Source organism: Ciconia boyciana, chromosome 17, assembly GCF_034638445.1.
Source record: "Ciconia boyciana chromosome 17, ASM3463844v1, whole genome shotgun sequence".
NCBI lineage: Eukaryota > Metazoa > Chordata > Aves > Ciconiiformes > Ciconiidae > Ciconia > Ciconia boyciana.
Window position 1 is genome coordinate 3,426,528 of NC_132950.1, and position 21,712 is coordinate 3,448,239.

General features: G+C 54.6%; 1 protein-coding gene across 5 annotated transcripts in view; it reads right to left on the bottom strand.

Moving 5' to 3' along the window:
- GTF2IRD1 (GTF2I repeat domain containing 1) overlaps positions 1–21,712 on the bottom strand; it is a 68,383-nt gene that overhangs the window by 14,507 nt on the left and 32,164 nt on the right. For 4 of the 5 annotated variants that reach the window (XM_072882576.1, XM_072882577.1, XM_072882574.1 and 1 more), the window contains 16 exons: positions 20,555–20,865; positions 20,014–20,103; positions 18,988–19,071; positions 17,827–18,010; positions 16,459–16,484; positions 13,776–13,896; positions 9,307–9,344; positions 8,119–8,199; positions 6,304–6,393; positions 5,683–5,745; positions 5,144–5,209; positions 3,727–3,910; positions 2,478–2,536; positions 2,229–2,294; positions 1,296–1,379; positions 106–289 (listed from right to left, as the gene is read on the bottom strand). In XM_072882576.1, the coding sequence (XP_072738677.1) occupies positions 106–289; positions 1,296–1,379; positions 2,229–2,294; positions 2,478–2,536; positions 3,727–3,910; positions 5,144–5,209; positions 5,683–5,745; positions 6,304–6,393; positions 8,119–8,199; positions 9,307–9,344; positions 13,776–13,896; positions 16,459–16,484; positions 17,827–18,010; positions 18,988–19,071; positions 20,014–20,103; positions 20,555–20,865 (1,731 nt within the window). The remainder of the gene's footprint in view (positions 1–105; positions 290–1,295; positions 1,380–2,228; positions 2,295–2,477; positions 2,537–3,726; positions 3,911–5,143; positions 5,210–5,682; positions 5,746–6,303; positions 6,394–8,118; positions 8,200–9,306; positions 9,345–13,775; positions 13,897–16,458; positions 16,485–17,826; positions 18,011–18,987; positions 19,072–20,013; positions 20,104–20,554; positions 20,866–21,712) is intronic. The other variant, XM_072882575.1, reaches the window with a different exon arrangement.

The window sequence follows — 21,712 nt, forward strand, 5'->3', positions numbered from 1 at the left end:
GCAGCCCTGCCCTGATGGGGCTGGCAGAGCTGGGGGTGCATTTAGGTCCTCTCCCTCTTCTCCCCCTCCTGCTGGGCGGGGTGGCTGACACCTCTCGCCACATACCTCGTCACAGTGAACTTGATTTTGTCGGCGACAGCCAATATCCTCTCCAGGTTCTGCGAGCCAAAGGTGCACGGCTTCCTGAAGGGGATCCCGGGGGGCAGCCCCTCTATAATCACCGACCCCGGATTGCTCTTGATCCGCTTGTATGGCACTTGCACGGGGTATTTAATCCCCAAGGCCTCACCTGGGAGAGAAGCGAGCGGTAAGCGAGCAGGACACGAGGGATGCGATTTCTACCGTGGCTCCGGCTCCATCCCCGGCCCCGCCAAAGCACGGCGTGGAGTGAGCAGGCTGCTCGAGGCACCACGTCAAGCGTTAGATCAAGGACCAACATTTTCAGGCGGCCTCCACAATGGGAGCGGAGGGATCCCAAGGCACCTGTGAGCCTGCAGCAGAGCTGGTGGGGCCAAGGAGAGGCACCGTCCTGTACGATGATGCCCATGCGGCACGGTGGGAGGGACGGAAAGCCGCTGCTCTTTGCTTTGGGACATTATTTGGAGGTAACTCCATAGGCACGTTCCCTCTCTGAGGTCTGGCTGCAGGACCGAGGCTACACATTTCCTTGCAAATAACTGCTCTTGCGGGTACCTGGGAACCTGCACAAGTCTTACCGCTGCCTAGAAAACGGGGATAACAGCATTTCCCTGCCTTGCTTGATAAAGGACAGAGGCGGGGGCAGGCAGGCCCTGGGAGCGCCCTGCAGAGCCTGGGTAGGTGCCCTGGGGCCAGGAGGAGCAGCAGCTACTCGTCCCCAGCGCTCCTGCGAATGCTCGCTACGGCCCCTCCTTATTCCCTTCCCAACCTCCCACCACCCCCCACGATCCCACAGCTCTGCCGCTGCTAAAATGAATTTACCATCATTGTTCTTCATGGAGGCGGGGTTGAAAGAAAAAAACCCCACCAAAACGTGACCGGGACGGGCAGGCAGCGGGAAGGGCTGCGGCAGGCTCCCCATCACAGGCTCCCCGTGCTGCATGGGAGCCGCCTCGGCAGCAAGCGCCTGCAGCAAAGAGCACCAATTCCCAGACCCTCTGTTCCCTCCCCGGCCCGCCGAGGTGCCAGCCGCTCAAGGGGGAGGCGAGAGAAAGCGCCTGGCAAGGAGGAATGAGGAGGAGAAGGGAGGGATAGGGAGCAAAAAATGAGGAGGGGATAAGGAGGGAATAAAACCAACTCCCGCCCTGGTTTCTCACCGTATTTCTTATTGAACAGGTCCTGGACTTGTTCCCGCAGCGTGTTAGCGATGTCTATTCTGGAAAGCCTGGCATCATAATTTTCTGTAAAATAAAGAAACAATTATGGACTTCTGCTGGTAAATTAAAAGGCACTCTGTGACTTTTAAGTAATGCCATTTTCTAATTATAGGAAAGTCCTTATCTCGCAATTAGCTAATCTCTGGAGTGGGCCATTCAAAGTCCTTAAAAATAATCTAAACAGAAATATGTTTTTTTCCCCCACCTGTTTTCTAAGAGTAAAAGCCACATGAAATCGAAGATTCAGTTGCGATAATTACCAGCATTAAAATAAAAAGCGCTCTAAAGCCTCCCTGAAAAGCCAAAGCCTTTGAAAAGCCTCCATCCCTCTCTGCAAACCCTCGCAGGCTCCTGTGGCCTGAGGAAAAGGGATGCTCAAGCAGGGCAACACTTGCCCACGGGCTTCTCGCCATCGCTCCTTTCCCCGACAGAGCCGCTGGGCCGGCTGCCGGTGCACGCTGGACGGGAGCGGTGTTTATACAAACGTCGCCTGGGTGGAAAAAGCCCCAGAAAAGGCAAACTCTGAGGCTTGGGAGACTTAATTATGCATCCCGCAAGGTCAGATGGTGAGATAAGCAAAGCCGGTTAATTAGGGCACCATCCAGAGCGCTTTGAGCTTCTTCCTTGGAGCTACAGGACTGCACACCCCGGCTGCGCGTCTTGCCTTCCGGTTGCCTGTCCTTCCCATCCTCTCACCCCACCTCCTCCTCTCCTCTCCTCCCTCCTGTTCTCGCCTTGCCTTGCTCCTCTGCCAACCCCCGCGCCCTGACGCCCCGCGGCTGCTCCCTTCCCACATCTGTCTGCTCTGCGCGGCCCCCGCAACGGGCCAGGGACTCTGCCTCAAACCTCCCCCAGATGCCTCCAGCCCCTCACCTTGAAAGCCCTGCCTCTTCACAGCATCCTCCAGCAGCGCCTCGCTCGAGTCCCTCTCGCTGGTGGCTGAGACAGGGGACATAAGAGGAATTAGGATTCGCAGTGCTGCCAAGGGGGACGCACAGGAGGGGGTTTCCAGCCAAAAAATGAGGTGGGGAGGGAAGGCAAGAGACGCGCTGTAGGAAAACGCTCTCACTCCTCTCCTACCTAGTCCTTAACGGCCCGGCTGCCGGGCGTCTCGCAGCCTACCTTTGGCTGCCAGGCTGTCCGACGCCGGCTCCTTTACACCCTCCGCCAGCAGCTCCGGTCTGGAAAACAGCGAGAAGCAGAGGGCACGCGGGTGAGCTCCCCGGCCAGCGACACCCCGCTGCTCCAGCATCCCCTAGGACTACACTCCCACAGCCACAACCCACTAACTATGTCTGGCTAACGCAATGTTAAAGCTCCTGCAATGCAGCAGGGGAACTTTGGAAGTAATTTTCATGCCAACAGACTCTTTAGTGAGCCGATGTGACGCTCCTTGGGATGAGATTAAGCTGGTGATGGCTGAGCAGCTTAAATCAGCTGTTACAGACTTTTAGGAGACACAGTCCTGCATGTGTCTTGGGGATGGGAGAAGCTGTGCATGGCTCCTTTCAACATACAATCGGCCCCAAAAACTGTCACTTGGGTATCTAGCGCTAAAACCGCACAGCAAGGCGAAAGCAGGGCTCGTTATGAGCTGCGCTGAAGCTGAGCTACAGAGAAAGGGGTCTGGGATGCGGACAGGAGAACCTCCAAAACGTGGTGAGGCTGGCCTGGGAGCTGCTGGTCTGATACCACAAAATCTCTCCGCTCCCAAAATTTATTTTCCGTTTCAGCCACCCGCCACGTTGGTTGCATCAGCTCTCTCCTCTGCAAGGGAGGCTGAGTCAGCACTTGGGTGAGAAATCCCCAAAATACCTAAAGACATTTTTTAATTCATCTCTGCTGGAGCTGTTCCCTCTTGCAGGGCAATGTTGTTGTGTTACATTGGTCGTGGCTTCTCACAGCCCCCCCAGCTCCTGTAACACCTCCTGCTCCCCAGTGCAACGACAGCATCTTCCCTGATGCCTGCAGCATCCCGCTGAGGCACAGATGTGCACATCTGGACCTCGGCCAGAGCTGCTTCCCATAAGAAAACCCTCCAGGGCTCCCAGCCCCATTCCTTGCCCCATGCCTGAGCACCCTGAAAGTTAAAGGCTCTGGCTGCTCTCGCCCACCCTTGGGCGCTCCCTGCTGCTGTGGCCAAACCTTTGCAAAAGTGGGTTAAAACCCCAAAAGACATCAAGGGAGAGAGGACACCACCACCGCTGCCTCTCAGGGATGGCTCCGACAAGGCAACAACCCTTGGTTATTTCTAATCTAGCAAATTTCTTGAAGGTGGCCAAGTGATGGATGTTCCCCAGGACAGTGCACAGCAGCGGGAGCTCTGAGCAGGAACATCCTCCCCGAGGGACAGCCGCTCCACTTGCCTTACCTTTTAATGACAAACTGGATATTGTTGCTCGCTTGCAGGATCTTCTTCAGCTTGGCAATCCCGAAGCAGTTGGGGCGCCGCAGCAGGATGCCCTCCGGCAAGCCCACAACAAACAGGTCCTCCGGATACATCAGAAACTTGGAGTAGGGAACTTTGACCGGCTCCGATATTCCTATGGCTTTCGCTGCACGGGGACCAAATCTCGTTAGTTTGCTGGACCTCCATGTCGGGTCAAAGCAGCAGCGACACAATATGTTGGGGGGGGGGCTGGAGAGGTTTTTGGAGACTTTGTTGTCACTCTGGGCCTGGTGGGGTTGTCCCTGGTGGGGATGTCCCTGATGCTGGCAGACACAAGCCAAGGGATAGAGCCAGGCAGCCGCCGGGAGCTGGCTTTTGCATTTGCTGCATTAGCACAGTTTGCCTTTCAGTGGCACACATCGAAGGGGCTTCCTATAAAGGCTGCAAGCATCTCTCCACAAGGCAATGGGACCCCATGTCCAGACCTCCATGGACATCCCTCTGGCAGATGAGGGGACGGGGAACGTGCCTGGGGGTGCCCTGCCAGCCTGTGCAACCCAGCACGGCGAGGGCTCCCTTCGCTCCGCTAGATATTGCCAATAAGCAACCAAACAGCTAGCGCCCGGCAGCGCTGCTCGGCCAGGGGTGAAAAACCAGGACAAAATCCCACAAGTGTGGGCGAGGACTCCCAGTCCGTTACTAAAGCGTGGGGTGCATCCAGGGCCGGCGCTCCGCCGGCCGTTCAGCTGCATCCCCAGCGCCCGACCCGGCCCAAAAGCATCCCGGCCCTTCTCCTTTCCCCTGGGCACGGGGGGCTCTGGCAGCCCAGGAGCCACAGCTCAGCTCTGCTCCTGGCTTTTGGGGACCGCCGGGCAGAGCCGCATCTCCTGGTCCTGCCAGTGGCAAAAACTTTCTGCCCGCTCTCCAAATGCACGTGTGACCTCACTTGTATTTTTTCCAGGTTAAATGACCTTTCTAACAAGGGGTGAGCAGAGCATGCCGAGTGCCAGCCCCCGGTGCGGGGGTCCCGCCAGCCTTCCTGGGCCCCATCGTCACTACCTCGGGTGGAAAACCCTCTCTGATATTTCAAACAAGCGATGGGGGGGAAACACTTTGGTCCTTCCCTCTGTGGGAGGAAGGCTGAAAGTCACGGCAGCAATTCCTGGGCTGCAGCCAGCAAAAAGGCATCGAGGAAACCAAGGGGAAGAGCTGCAATAACAAGGCCCGGGGAGATTTCAAATGCATTTGTAAGCCCAGCAGACAGCAAATGAACAAATTAGATTGCACCTTTACTCAGCCGCCGGTTTGGAAATGGTAGGTGACATTTCTGAGCAATTAGGAGCTCCCCACAGCAAGGCCGGCACTCGGCATGATGAACATGTGTTAATGACGGTCTTACCATATCTTGTGTTGAACAAAATTTCAACTTGTTTCCTCAAATGACTTAAAACGTCCCCTATACCATCTGCAAAAAAAAAAAGAAAAAAAGAAAAAAAAAGAAAAAGAAAAAGAGAAAGAGAGAAACGCTCTGAGAAATCAGCTGCCTGTGGGACAAGCAATGCACAGCACAGGCGAGCAGCCCCCGGCCTCTGGCAGAGCCGGCTGCGCACTCTTCACGCCTCCCAGATTGGTGCCGGTCCTCTGGCAACTGCCTGCAAGCTCATCCCCGAGCGAGGAAGGGCAGCAATGCACCTGCCACAGAGCTGCGCTAGCAGCAAGGAGGAAAAAGATAGGGAAAAAAGTAAATCCAGGCAAGAGAGGGGAGGACAGAGCCCGAGAACACGGCAGTGTCCTTCCATGCTGAGCTTTTCGGAGGCTGAATGCTTTGCTGATAAGGCAGGAAGCCCAGGAAACCCAACCCAAAATACATCTGTGTTCATCCATCCTTCCAAAAACTTGCAACGATCAGGCAACGCTCAGGGTTCACCGCACACTCACCTGATCCATCCATCTGCTTTTCCTCGTGTCGCGACTCCTCGCTGGACCCCTTCTCTGTCCCTGCTGAGGAAGAGGAGGGTTAGTGGTGGCCAGTGTCAGCAAAACTGGACCAGATAGGAGCAGGAGGTCTCCAGGCCCCCTGCAGTCACCCAACCATCCCCTCGCCTCACTAAGCTCTGAGCACGCATCCCCAGCGCGGGCTCGGGCTGGCAGCATCGCACCAGGAGCTGCATAAGCAGAACAAACCCATCGCCTACATCCAAGAGGTCTGCCCGCCCTTCGGCGTGGGCTTCCGGGGAGAGGCGAGACCCAGCACTTGGCATGAGCGAGGGCAGCCGCAGTGCCAGCACAAATCCCCCAGGTAAATCCCAGTCGTGAGCTGGGCAGAGGAGCCAGGGTTTGCAGGGAGCTATGGCTGGAGAGAGACTGGGAAGGAGCGGCGGTGCCAGAAAAGCCACCAGTTTGTCTATCAGAGCTCCCAGCTGGCCTGGTTGAGGCCGTGACTCTGGAAGCGGGTCCCCACTCCGTCACCTTGGCTCATAAATGGTATTAACTCAGTTCTGACACACACACAAACCCCCGTGCCCCCGCGCGGTCTCCTGGATGCTTCATTTCTGGTACCTGCTACCGTTTCTAGGATATAGTTCGACTCCTCCGTGGCCATGTGCGTGGGCACCGGGTCGTGCATCTCATCCGAACCGGGCGATCGGTCTGCGGACAAAACCCCACGGGCAGCTTTTGTTTTGATGGGTTCAGAGGGTCCTGGCCCACCAGCAAGGGCTGAGCGAAGGGCCCCCCGGTCCCAGGAGCCCCGCACACCACAGCCCTGCACCAGGAGCTGCTCGGGGGGTGCATCTGCCTTCATCCTCCCCGGGACCACCCGGAGCTCGTCCCTGAAACACACCCGACCTCTGAGCCCGAGGGAAAAGAGCAAAAGTTTCTTCCTAACCTCTGCGGGAGGTGAAGAGCAAAAATAGTTCAAAATTATTTACTTGGCTTAATTCCATCTAGACACTCAATTTTGGCTTAAAAAGTTAATGCTGCTTGACTTAGCTACTCCACTGTGGGAAAACCATTCCACTAATGCTGCCTTCCTCCACAAAATCACACCTCCTTGGGTTTCCCTTACGTAAGCTGTATGCCCTCTTCATTTAAACCTGTCTCCCCTAATGCTGGGCTCTCCAACGCCCCCAAAGAGCTATCCAAATTTAGCTTTAAATAAACCTTCAGCTAGTTTAAATACTTCAATCAGGTCACTTCTTAATCATCACCTTGCAGAATAAATAATCCAAATTTCATCAATTTCTCCCTGTAGGTGAACACCTCTTTTCTATTAATCCTCCTCTCTGCCCTCAGCTGTACTCCCTCTGATTGAACTCGATCTTCAAATAAGGTAAGAAAAGGTGGATTCTGGACTTGAAGTGTGATCTACCCGGCACCAGAGAAGTGCTAACACCTCCTCCTGCTCCTCACACGCACTGCCAGCTCGCCACGTATTAGCTTTCTTCTCTTCCATTAGCTGCCAAGTTGGAAATTAAAATGTTTGATCTACCACTATACCTTGTTCCTTCTGCTTCCCCTATATTAACTGTGCGTTAAGTCCATTCTACGATAATCCCGCAGCGACTCCCCAGATATCGCTGTATCAAAGGGACTGCTGGGTGCAACAGAGATCACACCGGTGCGGTGGGGCCGGGCATCACTGCTGTCCCCAGCATCACTCGCCCTTGGCTATGTTGGGAGTCCTGTTGCTGCCCTCATTCTGGTGAGATTATTAATTAATGTTTGTAAAGCACACTGAAAATGCAAAGTGCTAACTATCCACTCATTAAACCCAGAGGATCATCCTGCCATTCGCTGTGCTGTCCAGGTCAGGTAACTGGAAAATGACTCTCCCAGCTGCCCCTCAAGCACCCAACTGCTTGTCTCCATCACCACCCATCGCCACCAACCTCTCTGGGCAGAAACGGGGGGAAATGCATCAGTGCCACTGATTCCAACACGTTTTCAGCACGTGCTTAATATTAAACCTGTCCTTACGAACTCTTCATAACCAGACTGTTTTTCTAAATCAAGACCCTCATCAAAAGCATCCCGCAATCGATACCTGGGATCCTCCAAGGCCACGCATGCAGAAAAGCAGCAAAACAGGCTCGCTTTCTCCAGGGGAAAGGCAACATAGAAAAGCGATGAAGGAGAGAGAGAAACAAGAGCAAGCCCTAAAACACCCTGCACTACCCCCCAGAGACCCACTGATGCCCGATATGACCCTTAAAATGACCTTCAGGGAAGAAAGACCAGCGTACAGGCACAGGGGACCTTCCATGCTGGGAGATACCCCACAAACACCTCTTCTCAAAGCAACATGCCGAGATGCCACGCAGCAGCCCTGCCTGTGCAGAGGCTGCTGCACACAGCCAGTACCCCAGCGCCTACCTGGCACGGTGATCTGGATGATGTCCAGCTCGTCCGGCTCGATTTTGATCTGCCTGATCCCACCCAGCTCTCCTGAGGTACCTACCGGGGAAAGGCAACGAAAGGCGATCGCCAACAGGAACCAGCAATGCGGTGTTTGCCCACCAACGCGGGCAGGGAAACCACAGCCGGCTGCGACTTCAGTGCCAGCTGAGCATCCCACAGCAACGAGGCTTTGGCTAAGGGGCCCAGGAGCATCAAGCCCATGGCAGGGAGGTACCCAAAGGATGTCCGTGGGCATGGCCTCTGCAAACAGCTCGGCTGGCAGGAGCCCCCGGTGCCCTTGAACTGGCTGCCGGCCCTCATTATGTGCTCGTTTCCTGGCTTTCTTCACTTAAAACAAACTGGGTCGCCAACTGGTCGGGGGGGATGCAGGAGGAGCCGTCTCCAATGGGTGCTCCTGGCATTTTTAATGCTCCCAAACTCATGTTTGGGGACAAGCCCCTCTGCAGACCCGTGCCGTGGGAGGGCTGACCGCAGCTGCGTCACACCTGGGCTCGCCCAGTTGAACCCTGGCAAAATTCAGTGCGGTCTGAAGCCCTGCCGGGCGGGGAGCCTGCGCCAGCCTGGCCGTCCCGCAGAGGCTGCCCCAGGAGGATGCTGCATGTGGTGCTCAGCCCGGCTGCCTCTCATCTCCAGACAGATTTCCTCATTTAGGGTGGCACTGATTCACCGCAAGGGACTGAGTCACAGCTTGGGCAGGCAGGACAGCGGGCCTCAGTGTGGCTTCACCTATTCGGTGGCGATTCAATGGGTCAAGCACCTAGGCTTGGGGAAAAGCGTTTCCTTCTCATTTGCAGTGCTCAGAGTACCGACACCGCCGATTTCTTGGTGACCCGATTGTGGCGGCTTTTAGGGAGAAAGGAGCTCTGAGATTGAAGACTTCCCTTAGCATGGCATTTAAGCATGTGCTTAAGTCTTGTTATTTCAATTTATGCACTTTTAGGACCCAGCTGGAAGGTCACAGGGTAAGACCCTTTGTCTCTGCATCTATCAAACGGGGGTAAAATCCTGAGAGAACTGCCCCGTGGGGCAACCAGGTAACGGGTGCCACACGTCCAAATTACTTTGCAGGCAGCTTTCTCTAGTGCTCCCCCCCCCACCCACCCAGTATCACTATTTTGCAAGAGAAAACGAATTATTCCTCACCTGGTTCACAGCTTTCAGAAACACTACACTTCTCGGACCTGGAAGGGAAAGGTATACAAGAGAGGTGGTCACGGAGCAACCAAAGGGAAAGCTTAAAACCTTGCAGTGTGTGTAGGACTGATCCTGGCAGGAGGGAGAAACACTGCAGCCCCCTGCGATGCCAGGCAAGGGCTGCGGAGGGGTCCCCAGGGACACTGCATCCACGGTCCCAGCAGCGGCACAACATCCGTGGCTGCAAGGGAAAGCCACGGTCTGCCGGTTTCTCTGCAACCAAGTCCTGCTCCCAAACGCTCCCCCAGTATCAGCCCTGCCGCTAGACAACGATGGATGTAACCGCAGCAGAGAGGTCCTGAAAGCAACAGGGGTTTTAAGGCCGAAACCTGGACAACTCCATCCCTTTGCGGCAGAGAGCAGTGCATAAAGCATCATTACAATGTGGTTACTCATGGAGGTAATGCAAATAGGGAGAAAGGAAAAAGTCAATTGATTTGGTAAATATTTATTCTGCCCAAAGCTTTTCTCCCCTGAAAACTGGGCGCTATCCCAAACTTGTGTCTACAGTTAACTTCACACGCTCAGGAATTTACACAAGGTGTTCAGCATCCAAATGAGATTACTTTGCATTCTCAGGATGCGTTTGCTTTCTGTCTCTCTCCTTCTTAAACAAGAACAACCACAGCGCTTTGGCAGTAAATGATCTAAGGAGCAGCACTGGAAAATGCACTCTTCCACAACGCTGGTCCTTCAGGAGGAAGGAGAACCCTTCTGAGCCGGCGCCACATCCCTGTTGGCTCGGGGGGGATGTTCAAAAGCACTTCTCGCTCGCCTAAATCCACTCAGCAGCGTCAGCAGAACAAACTACGGGCAATGCGAAGGAAGCCAGGAGTGCTCTTGAAATGTTCTTCCTAAATGTGGTATGGGTAAAAAGGATCTCTGGTCTAGAAAGTACTGTATATATTACCTAGGAGCCTTGGGAAGGGTTTTCAACTCTCCCACTTCAGGTCAAAGTCAACCTTTCCTGAGGGAAATTGGGGAGGGGGGCTTCCCTGGGGAGTGCGTTACCCCCCACGGTATCTGGCCCTTCTCCCTGGAGCATCTGGCTCTGCCCTTTCCCTGGAACTGGGCTCTGACCCAGGTGGACCACTGCTATGGAAATGCTCTGCTCCTGCCAGGGGACAGAGGTTCCTCATTTGCCAGAAGAACAAAGTGGGAGTTGAATATCCACGTATTCTGTCCTGCAGATAGGCGTTATCAATGCATTGGGAGATTTGGGGCGATTTGAGTTTATCCCCATGGCAGGTAAAGCAAGCTGTGCACCGCCACCGCGGTTCACGATTCCCTTTGTAACCAGAGGTGCACATGAACCTCGGGGTCCATGGCCCGACTCAATATGCACACACAGAGCGTAAATTAGGAACAAGGCATATATATACACACAGCTAGGATAAACCTGAAAGGGACCCCAGGATGATCTTCAGGTTGTGCCAGATTCACACCAGGGGAAGGTGGGCGGCCCGGCCCAGCCCAGCATGGTCCACATCACAGCACCACCATGGGAAGGGCGATCCGAATCCAGTTGGGTACAAACCACCCCAAAAAACCCTATTTTTCCCCGGTAGGGTCTTCTAAAGCAGTTTTACCGCACCGTGCAACCCCTACCTGGCCCACAGCTGGAGCGCAGCAGGTGAGACAGGGAGGGTGCAGCATCAGTGAGGGCCGTATGGGGACCACGAGCCTCTGGCTGCCCTCGGAGCTCTGCAGTGGCAAACCTCAGCTCCCACCCCGCTGGCACGCTCCCACAGACACGCAGGGGATGGTTTCCTATCTATTGCTTTGCAGAAACCAGCTCGGCATCCCTAATATCCCATCCTTCCACCTCCTTGTTTCCAGTCACACCAAGTAACTGCAGTGGGATCTTCTGCGGCAAAAATTAAAAGTGTCCTAATTGTAAATGTTAACAAATGAACGGGAAAATGAGAAGCCTCAGGCCAGGTTTCAGCCCCGCAGCGTGCCTAGAGGCCAGGGGTATTTGAAGTATCAGCGTTTCCCCTGGCATCCAGCATGCAACGGATGCTCTGCCGCTCCCCAAGTCTAAACGCCTCCAGACACAGAGCGATTCAGCAAGGTGCGGAGAGCAATCGAGAGCTGGCTGAGAAATGGTTTTGTGGCTAAGTCCTAGCTGGGGATCCTGGAGATTCAAGTTTAATTCCCCATAACACCAGTGAAGCACCTCAGGCCTGGACCCAGCCGCGTTCCCACCGTAGATGTCTCTGGCCAAGGCTCTCAACTGGAGTCCCTTTGGCATCAGGAGGAGAAACAGGCACTCGTGGGGTGTGATTCCTCCAACCCGTTTTAAATGGTTGGAAAGGGCTGACTCACCCGGCGCACTGAGCTCGCTGCTGATGAAAGGTGCTGGAGTGACTCAGCCAGCCCCGCTCTGGCATGGATGCCCGAAAGCAGCCACCGCCAGCCTCCCTCCGGCAGAGCGGGCGAGCAGCCGTGCTGCCACGGCCCTGCTTTACCAGCACAGCATTTGGGGCTGCTGTCCTTTGGGGGTGACACCTGCATGCTGAGCACCGACCACTTCAACCCACGTACAATATCAATGCACAGAGCAAACCAACATCACCCACAGAGACCTGGTCCAAGCCAACCCAACCACCCGCTCATCTTAACCCCCATCCCATGCCTGTGGTTGCCTGCCCTGCATCAGAGCTCCAGCGTGGCACGGCTTGTATTGCACTCGCGGCCAACGGTACCAGGAAGCGGGGCCAGCCTCTGCAAAGTGCGGGAAATGTCACCGTGGCATAGCATGGGGCACGAGTGACACTCATGGGTGCTTCCGCCACCCCGTACCTAGCAGAGGAGAGGACAAGAAGAATTTGGCTTGTTCCATTTAGCAAAACGAAGCCTGGGAGGGGACTCAGTGGTGTCCCGCAGCAGTGGGGCAGCAAGGTGCAAGAGCCATCTCAACCCCATGGGGTAAAACCACCCCCAAAGCCTCCTTTGAAGCTGGAGATACCCAGAGGGCTGGGTGACAAATGCCAGCCCTGCGGACTGGGCAGCTTGAGAGGTCTCTGCCCTCCAAAGCTGCGAGATTTCAGTGCTTGGAGCACCGCTGGGCTTGCTCGCTGCCTGCTCTACCGGTGCCGACGTGGCAGGTTCCCCTGCCCAGGGCGAGCACAGCTTTAGGGGCACAAGGCAGCCGCGTCCAAGGGGACGAACCTGAAACAGCACTGGGGAGAACCAGAAGGAGACTCCAACCTGTCACAGCTTCATGTCGATGAAGAGCCAAGGAGGGAGGGGAACCCAGCACATGCCATGGAGGAGATGGGGACAAGTTACCCCATCTCCCCATCCCGGCTTGCAGAAGTTACTGACCCCATAGCATGGCCCACAGCCCCGGCTGGTGGAGGTGCAGCACTGGGCAGCGAGATTTTGAGCTGGAGAGGCTGAGGAGCACTTGCTCCTACACCCCTGCTCCCGAGCCTCCCCACAGCCGGCTGCCTCCAGCACGGATGTGTGGACAGACATCCCAGCAAAGCTCATTTTGCTGCTTGCAAACCCATCCGTGACCGAGCCGGCCGTGCAGGGCACGGCTGGGAAAAGGCTCCTTTCCCTGCGGCACAGCCTTGCCTGCAAGCATCAGTTATACTGCTATGAACCGCTGCCCCCCTTCTCTTATTTAAAGTGATTTTAAAGGTAGTTGTTGGAGCTAAATATTACCTTGCTTCTGACCAGCTGAAGCAAAAATGCAGGAAATTGGGGCTACACAGAGAAAAATACCTTCTGGATCTCCCAGCATGGGTTGGAAAGCAACGCTATACACTCCATAGGTGCTGCCAGCACATTACAGACCTGTCTAGCTCATGGCATGGTTGTGCCAGAAACAGGTACTCTCATAAAAAGCCTCCTGCCCTGCTGAACTCTATAACCCCACCTTTATTAAAACATCCATTAATCCGCTATTAGTCTCCCTGAGCTTTACAAACAAGTAATGCGTAATTAGCAGGATGTTGTGTTACGGTGCCGGCTGAGGGTGAATCCTTAGGCCATGCTTTAACACCAGAGATCGCTCCTGCAGATAATCCCAGCCTGCCCAGGCACGGCCCTGATTTCATCAGTTTTGTACAAAATCAATGATTCCAAACTTTGCTACTTTGGTTGCAAAAGGATGGGGGTGCTCGGTCTCCTCCTGCGCCGGCTAGCTGCACCATCGCAGTGGGTTTCGAGGGAGGAAGGAAAGCAACGCCCTTACAGCCACTTGCCTTCCCACCATGTTACCTACAGCATCTTCCCAGTGCTGCAGCTTACTGAATTGCACCCGTCGCAACCTCCTGTGCCCGTCCTTCCCAGCCGGCGCGCGAGCCGGCAGCACAGCGATAACCTGCTGTGCACGTTAATGCCCCCAGAATAACTCTCCGAGGGATGTCACTTGGCGGTGGCCAGGGGATGGGAGTGCCGCTTACCTGCTGTTGGCCTGAGAGGTCCCCGCCAGGTCCAGCACGGCCCCGCGGTGCGGCTCGGGGGAGATCTCCCCAGGGGGGCTGGAGGGTTCCAGCTTGGTTGGATCTTTGGTAAATTTGCTTCCTGGTGCCGGGTGCACAGGGCAGGTTTGGAAGGAAAAGCAAAACCAGAATTAGCAACCAGAGAGGCCAACAATGATGCGGCTTTTCCACCTCCATTTCTTCCCCCGCTAGTCCCAGGGCTGAGGTCAGGGTGGGGGGACAGGTTCTCAAGAGTCACCTGCTTGCAAAGAGAAGGGTGCAGATTTAATTGGGTTTACATGTTAAAATAATAGCAAGACACTTGCTTAAACCTCTGCATAACTAAGTGTGCGCTGGGAAGCCCTGCCAGGGATGGAGCATCTCCAGAAAGGGCTGGCTGCCGGGACAGGGTGCCGAGAGGTGGGGACCAAGCTCAGGAAATCCAGGTATGGCCAGGGCCATGGACCAGTGCTGCAGGAGCAAGCCCCAAAGCAAGACAGCCCCTGTCCCAAGGAAGGGGACGTGTTGCGCTGGACAGGAGCTTGGCAAAGCCCGGAGCAGCGGTGCCACGGGGAGCCCCGTCCTGCAGCTCCACGCCCTGCACGCAACGGGAGAAATCTCTGCTGCAGCGATGCAGAGGGGGACAAAAGCATTGTGTCACCATGAAAAACCTCCTCTCTCCCTTCCCTGTTCCTCAGCAACCTGAAAGGAGCTGAAACGAAGCCTCAGCAATGACCTTGGAGATGAAAAGAGTGATCTGAAGGCAGGGTAGGAAATGAAAATCGGGCAGGGGAGGCGAGCGAAGAGCTGAAGGATTAGTGCTGGGGGAAGGAGGGAATGAAATTAAGCCGCAAGGCTGCATAAACCATGTAGGTGTCTTGCTAAATAGCTGCTGCCACAGGCCCTTTGCTGGTCTCAAAGTGCCATCGTGACATCCCCACCCTTCCAAAACACATCCCGTCCGTGGGAACGTGAAGCCTTTTTTCTTTCGGCTCCAGCCTGCAAGGAAGGGCAGGGCTCTGGCAATGGGACCAGCAGCAATATAGAGCCTTAAAGACACTATTTATCTACCGACAGTCCAAAAGGCTCCTTTTAATTTGTGCTTTCTATGGACCAAATCTTGTTCTTGCAGCAGTGAAGCCTGCCTGAAGCTGCTACCCAGGGGAGTAGCAAAAATAGGTTTCCTAGCAGTGGTGGGTATTTTAATTAAAGGGTGAGCAAAACTGTATGGGGAAGCTTTGGGATACTTTGCAGTTGGCAATTTAAAATACAGCTCCGCTCGGAAAATAGTGTCTTTGCAAAAATGGCACCTCCTGACTCAGCAGATGCTTTTTTTTTTTTTGCACAGTCAGATGTGCTGACACGAATCACAAAAAGCCAGGTTTAATGTGTTTTGCTTCTGGTAGCCCTGCAGGGACCAGACAGGGGAGGGGGAACTGCCATCCGGCCCACTCCTGCTGGGTTTGCTTCCTCATCTCCTAATTTCCACTTGCACCACCCTGCCGTGTAACCCCGGAGCTCGTAGGACAGTGCTTTCCGTCAGCAGCTCTTGAGCTGACGTACAGATATATGCGATGCCTCCCCCCGGGTGCTGTGCAACCACGATGGATTTGCAAGGAAAATCCAAGCAGCCCAAGACACAGTTCAGTGGTCCATCCCTTGGGGGTAGGTTAGAGCTTAAAAAATCCTTTTCTTGAGAAAAAAAAGTCATTGATGGGGCTGGAGACAAAGAAACCCCCCCATGGAGGTGGGACCCCCTCCAGCCTCTGCTGGAGGTCTCTTTTGGGTGGCTCCGGCACCATCGTCCCCAGGAAGCACCCTTGGGGCCGGGGCTGTCATGGGGCCACAGGGGTTAATTTGGCTGGCGGAGATGTCAGAGAAGGTGGTGTCGAGAAAGCTGCCAGTGTGCACGCGGGGTTGGCAGCTTGGGGAAAAAAAACCAACAACCCCAAAACATGTCTTTACTTGCGAGCCAAGCCCAGGCGATCTGGGAGCGGGGCTGGGTGGTGATAAATTGGGGTGCAGTGCCATATTTCAGGCGGGTATCAGGGCAGTGGGATGGGGGCAGCTGCTGGAGCGAGGGTCGGGTCGGACTGCACCGGTACCTGTCTCCTTTTATTTGCCAAGAAGCACTTAGCCTAGCTTCTCCAGCTCAAACCAAAAGGAGTAAAAACACAAGGCAAAGAAAGCCAAAGAAACCCCCTCTCAGGGTTTTGTCACTGAAAAAATGGAGTTTTGTTGCTTTTCTTTTAAAAACAGTCAGCGGCGGGATGATGCTAGCACTTCCCAGCCAAAATCAGAATAATTTACCAGTGAGGAACCCAGCAGTGATTTTTCTTCCTCCTGAAAGCACAGAAACATGCCGTGTGCTGCCTGTAGCTGCAGCTCAGCCCGGCGCAGGAAGCCAGCCCAGCCTCACGCACCGGGGAATTCTTGCTTAAACCTTCAAAACACTATTTAAGGGGCGCACAGTGCTTGCACCGATCCCAGGCGAAGGCAACCTCAGCACACCCGGGTGCAGGGCACACACAAAGCTTCTCCTCACTGAGCATAATTGCAAGTGTCCTGCACTTTTCCTGCTTACAGGTGACATTATTTCAACTCTGCCTCTCTGGATAATCTTTCAACTTTGTGAGCAATAAATCAAAGGACGTGGAGAACGTACCTGTAAAAATTCTCTCGTCAAACATCCTAGGAGGAAAGGGGAAAAAAAGGGATTAGACATAGGTGCTTTTAATGACTGAATTTTAGGTTTTATTAATGAACAGCATTAAACCAAGTCAAAATAGTAATTTTATTCGTTCCCTAAAAAAAGGGAATGAATATTTCAGCTTAAAAAAAAAAAAAAAAGCCTTTTAGACTGTTGTGCAACCAAGCAATCTTACAGCATATGCTTTTTCACTAAAGCACATTTAAATCTGCTTATAAGTCATTCTCTTAATTTAATTAACTTATTAAATGAGGCTGCTACAGGGTGGCTTTACCAAAAGAGATGATGGGACCGAAGTAGCTGTTGCTGGACCTTCGCTCCACAACGTAGACCACCGACCAGATGCCACCAGCACAGAGCTGCAGTATTTACACTCTCCCGCTCTGGCACGCGTACCCTTGGGGATGTCACCTTTCTCCCAAACATTGTATTTTGGAGCCACCCACGCCTCCTGTGCAAAGGTACTCATGGGAGCAAAAGCGTGGTCAGGGGCACGTCCCGGGGCCTGATCCAGCCCAGCGCGGCCCGAGCGGTGCGGGACAAAGCGGCTCCTCCACTAGCTGACATCTGGAGAGCTAATTCCTTTTAGGATGCCCGAGTTCTGTTGATGTCGGTGATTTTAGCCCCCTTGGGAGCCTTAGCGGGGCGTTTTCTGTGCCGTAATTTCACCCCTCTAGCAGGGAACAACCCAAGTGCTGCACAGGCAGGGACCGAATAAATAAATATATTATAAAGCAGATTTTCCTGACGGAGAAGCAAAGAGGGGTTGCACAGTGCAGAGATAACTGGGAAAGCGTCCACTCCTCCTACTCCAATGCAAATGCAGACACCAACACACAACGCCCTGCCCATAGGCGATACATCCTCATCATCCATGTATATACAGGACATCCATAAGTGATCACCGCAAAACAAGGTGGAGGGAAAGCCCCGTGCAGCGTGAATATAGATGTTCCTCCTCCCACCTGGAGGCACTGCTCCCATGTGCCAAATGCCACTGGAGAGAGTCGCGATCGGAGGGTCCCATTACCACCCGAAATGCTTAGGGTGGCACCGGCAACGCCTGAACGGACTTACAAGAGGGTGACGGGGCTCAGGGGTGACTGTGGTATGGCCAGCCCTGCCACATCCTCGCAAAAAGGGAGAGAGGTATGGAAAATGGAGGGCAGGGGGGAAAAAAAGAGCTGTTTAGCTTTTTTCCATAAAAAAGGGTAAAATGAGTTTTGGCTGTCAAACCAACCCTCTGAGCATGGAGGGAACAGAGCTTAAATCCCCAAGCCCCCTCAAGGCCATGCAGTCCCCCTTGCCCACCTCGCCACGCACCTTTTGATGACAAAATGGATGTTGTGCCTCTCCTCCAGGATCCGCTTGAGTTTGGGGACGCCGTAGGTGCAAGGCCTTTTGAAGGGTATTTTGTCTGGGATGCCGATGATCTCCACCGCCTCGGGGTCGCAGGCAATTTTCCGGTACGGCACGGGGACCATGTGGTCTAACCCCAAGGCTTCGGCTGAAAGGTGAACGCATGGTTTTCACTTAAACGTGTGCTTTTCCTTTTACAGATGATAAAATGAAGGTGTAAAGGCTTGAACTCAAGCAGAGCAAGTGCCTCCTGCCCTCTTCTCCTTTGCTTGTCCCAGAAGGTGAGCCCCGGGAGCAGCTCACCCATGGGAGATGGGACAACGGGGAGACAATGCAGCAGCAAACACAGCTAACGGTGTCCTCCAAAACCCCCAAATGCGCCCAGTGTTGCTCAAACCAGGGGCGAGCTGGCCGATGTGCCGTCCCCAACCTGCCTTCAGCCGCAGCAGGTCACTGAGCTATATAACTCATGAGTTGCATTGCACATAGTTTATAAGTTACAGAGCTCATTTATAGCCCATCTATAACTCACGAGTGACATAGCACATATCTATAACCCATCTATAACTCATGAATTACACAGCCTGATGAGAATGGATGCTACAGACTACAACCTCCAGCCCGTCAGCCCATTCCTGAGCAATTTCCTGAGCTTACAGCTGCCCAAACGCCCAGGAACTAACCCAAAAGCACTGCCCATGGCAAGGGAAGCACCAAGGACGCCTATAAGCCCTGCAGGTGGAAAAAAGTAGCTGCAATGAGGACAACCTTCTTTTTTCCCCTGCCACGTTAATTTAAAACGGCTGCATGCCACCGCTCCCCCTCACCCGCAAGCGCCGGCAGTGCCCGGGCACTCTGACCCGGCGTGCCATGCTTCAAACCGGGGCTGTTTTACAGCCCAGTTATAAATTCCTCGATGGTGGGGGGGGTCCAGATGGAAATATTGACATAACCTTCAGCAGACACCCAGACACTGGGAGCTGCTGGGCTAAATGTGTTAGGAAGAGAAGGGAGCTCTAGCATATGGCTTCTGCTGCTGTGTTAGGGAACAAAAATGATTGCTATATAATGATATGCAAACCACAAGCACTGCAGATGCATAATGGGATATTAACTCCTACTCACCATATCTGCTGTTAAACAGAATTTGCACGCACTCCCTAAGGGTGTTGATATCTTCAGTTTCTTTTATAAAACTGTCCCACTTATCTATCAAAACAAAATATAAGAAATAAGGAACTTCCATATGGTTCGTACACAGCAGATGCACTTTTCTTGTGTGAAGCGCTGGGAAGCAGGAACAAGAGTTTGCTGCTTTAAAAATAATGATTTAAAAATCCCTCTTCCTGAGCGGATTCTGCCAGGCTGGCAGATCAGGTCTGGGCTTCCCTAGCCCCAGCCCCAGCCCCGAGCAACCTCCTCTGCAGCCGTGCCTGTGGAAAGCAGATTCCTAAGAAATGACCCCATAAAACTTCTCAACCCTGAAATGAAAGACCCTCCGGGACAGAGCAAACTCAACCCGAAACGAACCTTTGAAAGGCATGGCTGTTCCACTGAGGAGCTTTTTCATCTCCTTCCCTTCCCAACTTTCCCACCCTTTTTTTTTGTTTGTTTTTAACGCAGGCAGGCAAGGGTTTCGATGTAAACACGTCAGCATTTTTAGGCTGCATTTCCTTTGGGTGGGGTGGAGGTGGGGCAATGGCAAAGTCTCCTCCCCATTGCTGATCCCCCCGGGCACCACTGCAGAATCGCACTGGGGTTAGTGGGTTTCGGTTATTTTGAAATAACGCCAAGCGTTCGGCGGGTATTTGCTGTTTGCAGCTTGGGCAAACAGCTTCACCCAAAGCCGTGCCTCGGTTCCCTATGCACGAAGCGGGGATGGGATTTCCCAGCCGGCTGGCAGCTCTTGAGGACCGAGTGTCGTGGAGACGGCAGGGACGGACCCAAGCAGGGATGAAGGTCTTGGCTGCAATGCTGAGACGTTGCAGCAAGTAAAGGGAAAAAATGCCCCGCTGCAGCATCTCCAGCACTGCTGGGTCGCCGCAGAGCATGAGGATGGCTGGGAGTCCGCTGGGGAGAGACGGAGCCGGGGGAAACCTTTCCCTAAGAGGTGGCTGCCGGCCGCCTCCAACGCTGGAGCGGGACACGGACCTGTCTTGTCGTGGACGATGGAGAAGAGGATGCGCTTGGATGAGTGCACGTTCTGGATGAGGGGACCTCCAGAGACCGACGATTTCTGTCCTGGACAAAAGGGGAGACAAGGAGAAAGGGCTGATGAGAGCCTGACTGATGCTCCGGGCACCCGAACAAGCCCCCGGGTGCCGTCCCCCGCTGGTGATGCCAACCCGACCCCGCCGGCTCTCCTCCATGCACGCTGGCCTGTGACAACCCGGCGGGGTCCCGGCCAGACCGCGTCCCACCGTCCCCTCCGGCTGCCCCTCCAGCCTCACGGTGCAGCACCCGGCATCTCAAGGCAAAAATGGAGGTGCGCCCCGTCAGCACCTTGGAGGCACCCGGGGAAGGGCCAGGGCAGCACGGCACGGCAGGGGTGTCTGCTTATCTCCGTACAGGCCAAGCTTTGCACCGATTTTCATCCGAGGACCGCCAAAACACCCGGGCCTGTCCCCTGTCAGCGCCGGGGGGGTGGGCTTCGCACCAGGCCCTCGTCTGAGAGCAAACTCCAGGCTATTACCACAGCAGTCGCTGTACTCCTGTGAGGAAGGCACCTTCAGCTCTCCCACGGGCCTGGGCAGCAGCGCCTCGCCGGCCGCGTTCGGCCCGGGCAGGCCGGAGGACACCTCTTGCTTTAGGTCGACGGCAATCTGGGCCGGCAGCGAGACGCCGTATAAGAAGTTGGTGACGGCGACGGCGGAGGGGGCGTCCTGGCCGGCGGGTTTGGCCATGGGGCCGTTGGCACCGGAGTCCCGGCTGCCCTTGGAGGCGAGGGAGGTACAAGTCAACTCGACGCTGGGGTTTGGCTCTCGGCTGGGCTCCTCCGCTGGCCTGAGGGGAAGGAAGGGAGAAGAGGAGGAAAAAACCAGGTTCCTTTGGGTCCGTGGCACTGCTAAGCCAGGACAAGCAAGGATGTGGAGGGGAAGGAGAGCTGTGCCCGGGAGGGTGGGACACGCTGCACTGCTGGCTGCCGGGCTCTTCACCTCAGAAATTACAGCCATCACCCAACCTCTTCCAGCTTCTTCAGGCACCTGCACCGTTTTCGTCTTCTTTAAGTGGAGCAGGTTGGTCTTAAGCCCTTATATTAGCTAGGGCAAAGCCACCTGGCTCCACGGCCCAGTGTGTTTAAGGAGTAAAACAATTTGTGTGACCATAACCACTCGACTCCATTGCCTGTCCCAGCCCCCACGGCACGCTCAAGGGGGACCTGTCAGCCCAAGGATGAGCTTCAGACCAAGGAAGCCCACGTGCTTCACGAGACAGGCGGCTGCGAGCTCACAGACAGCTCAAATTCTGCATGTCCTACTTTTAGCTGTCTCAGCCTGATTTTCCAGAAGTGCCGAGCCTTCAGAGGAGGTATTTGGTAGCGCTCAGCATTTCTCTGAATGGATCTGAGGTGCCGCCAGCCAGGCAAACGCAGAGAAAACGCACCCAAAACCGCCGAGCTCCTTGTGAAAACATGGCCAAAATGGGGAGTTCACCCTGCCACGGTCCCCCGCCTCCCTCCTTGTCTGGCATTACAAACCCCATTTCAGCCTGGGAAGAAGCTTGCAGCATTTACACTGGAAACCCCTCTAGAGACAGAAAAGCACTTAGCTTACCACAGCGGAAATTTTGGTGGAGACGCATAAAGTGATGCAGTTAATGCACACGTTTACACGCGCTTAATATAGGAACG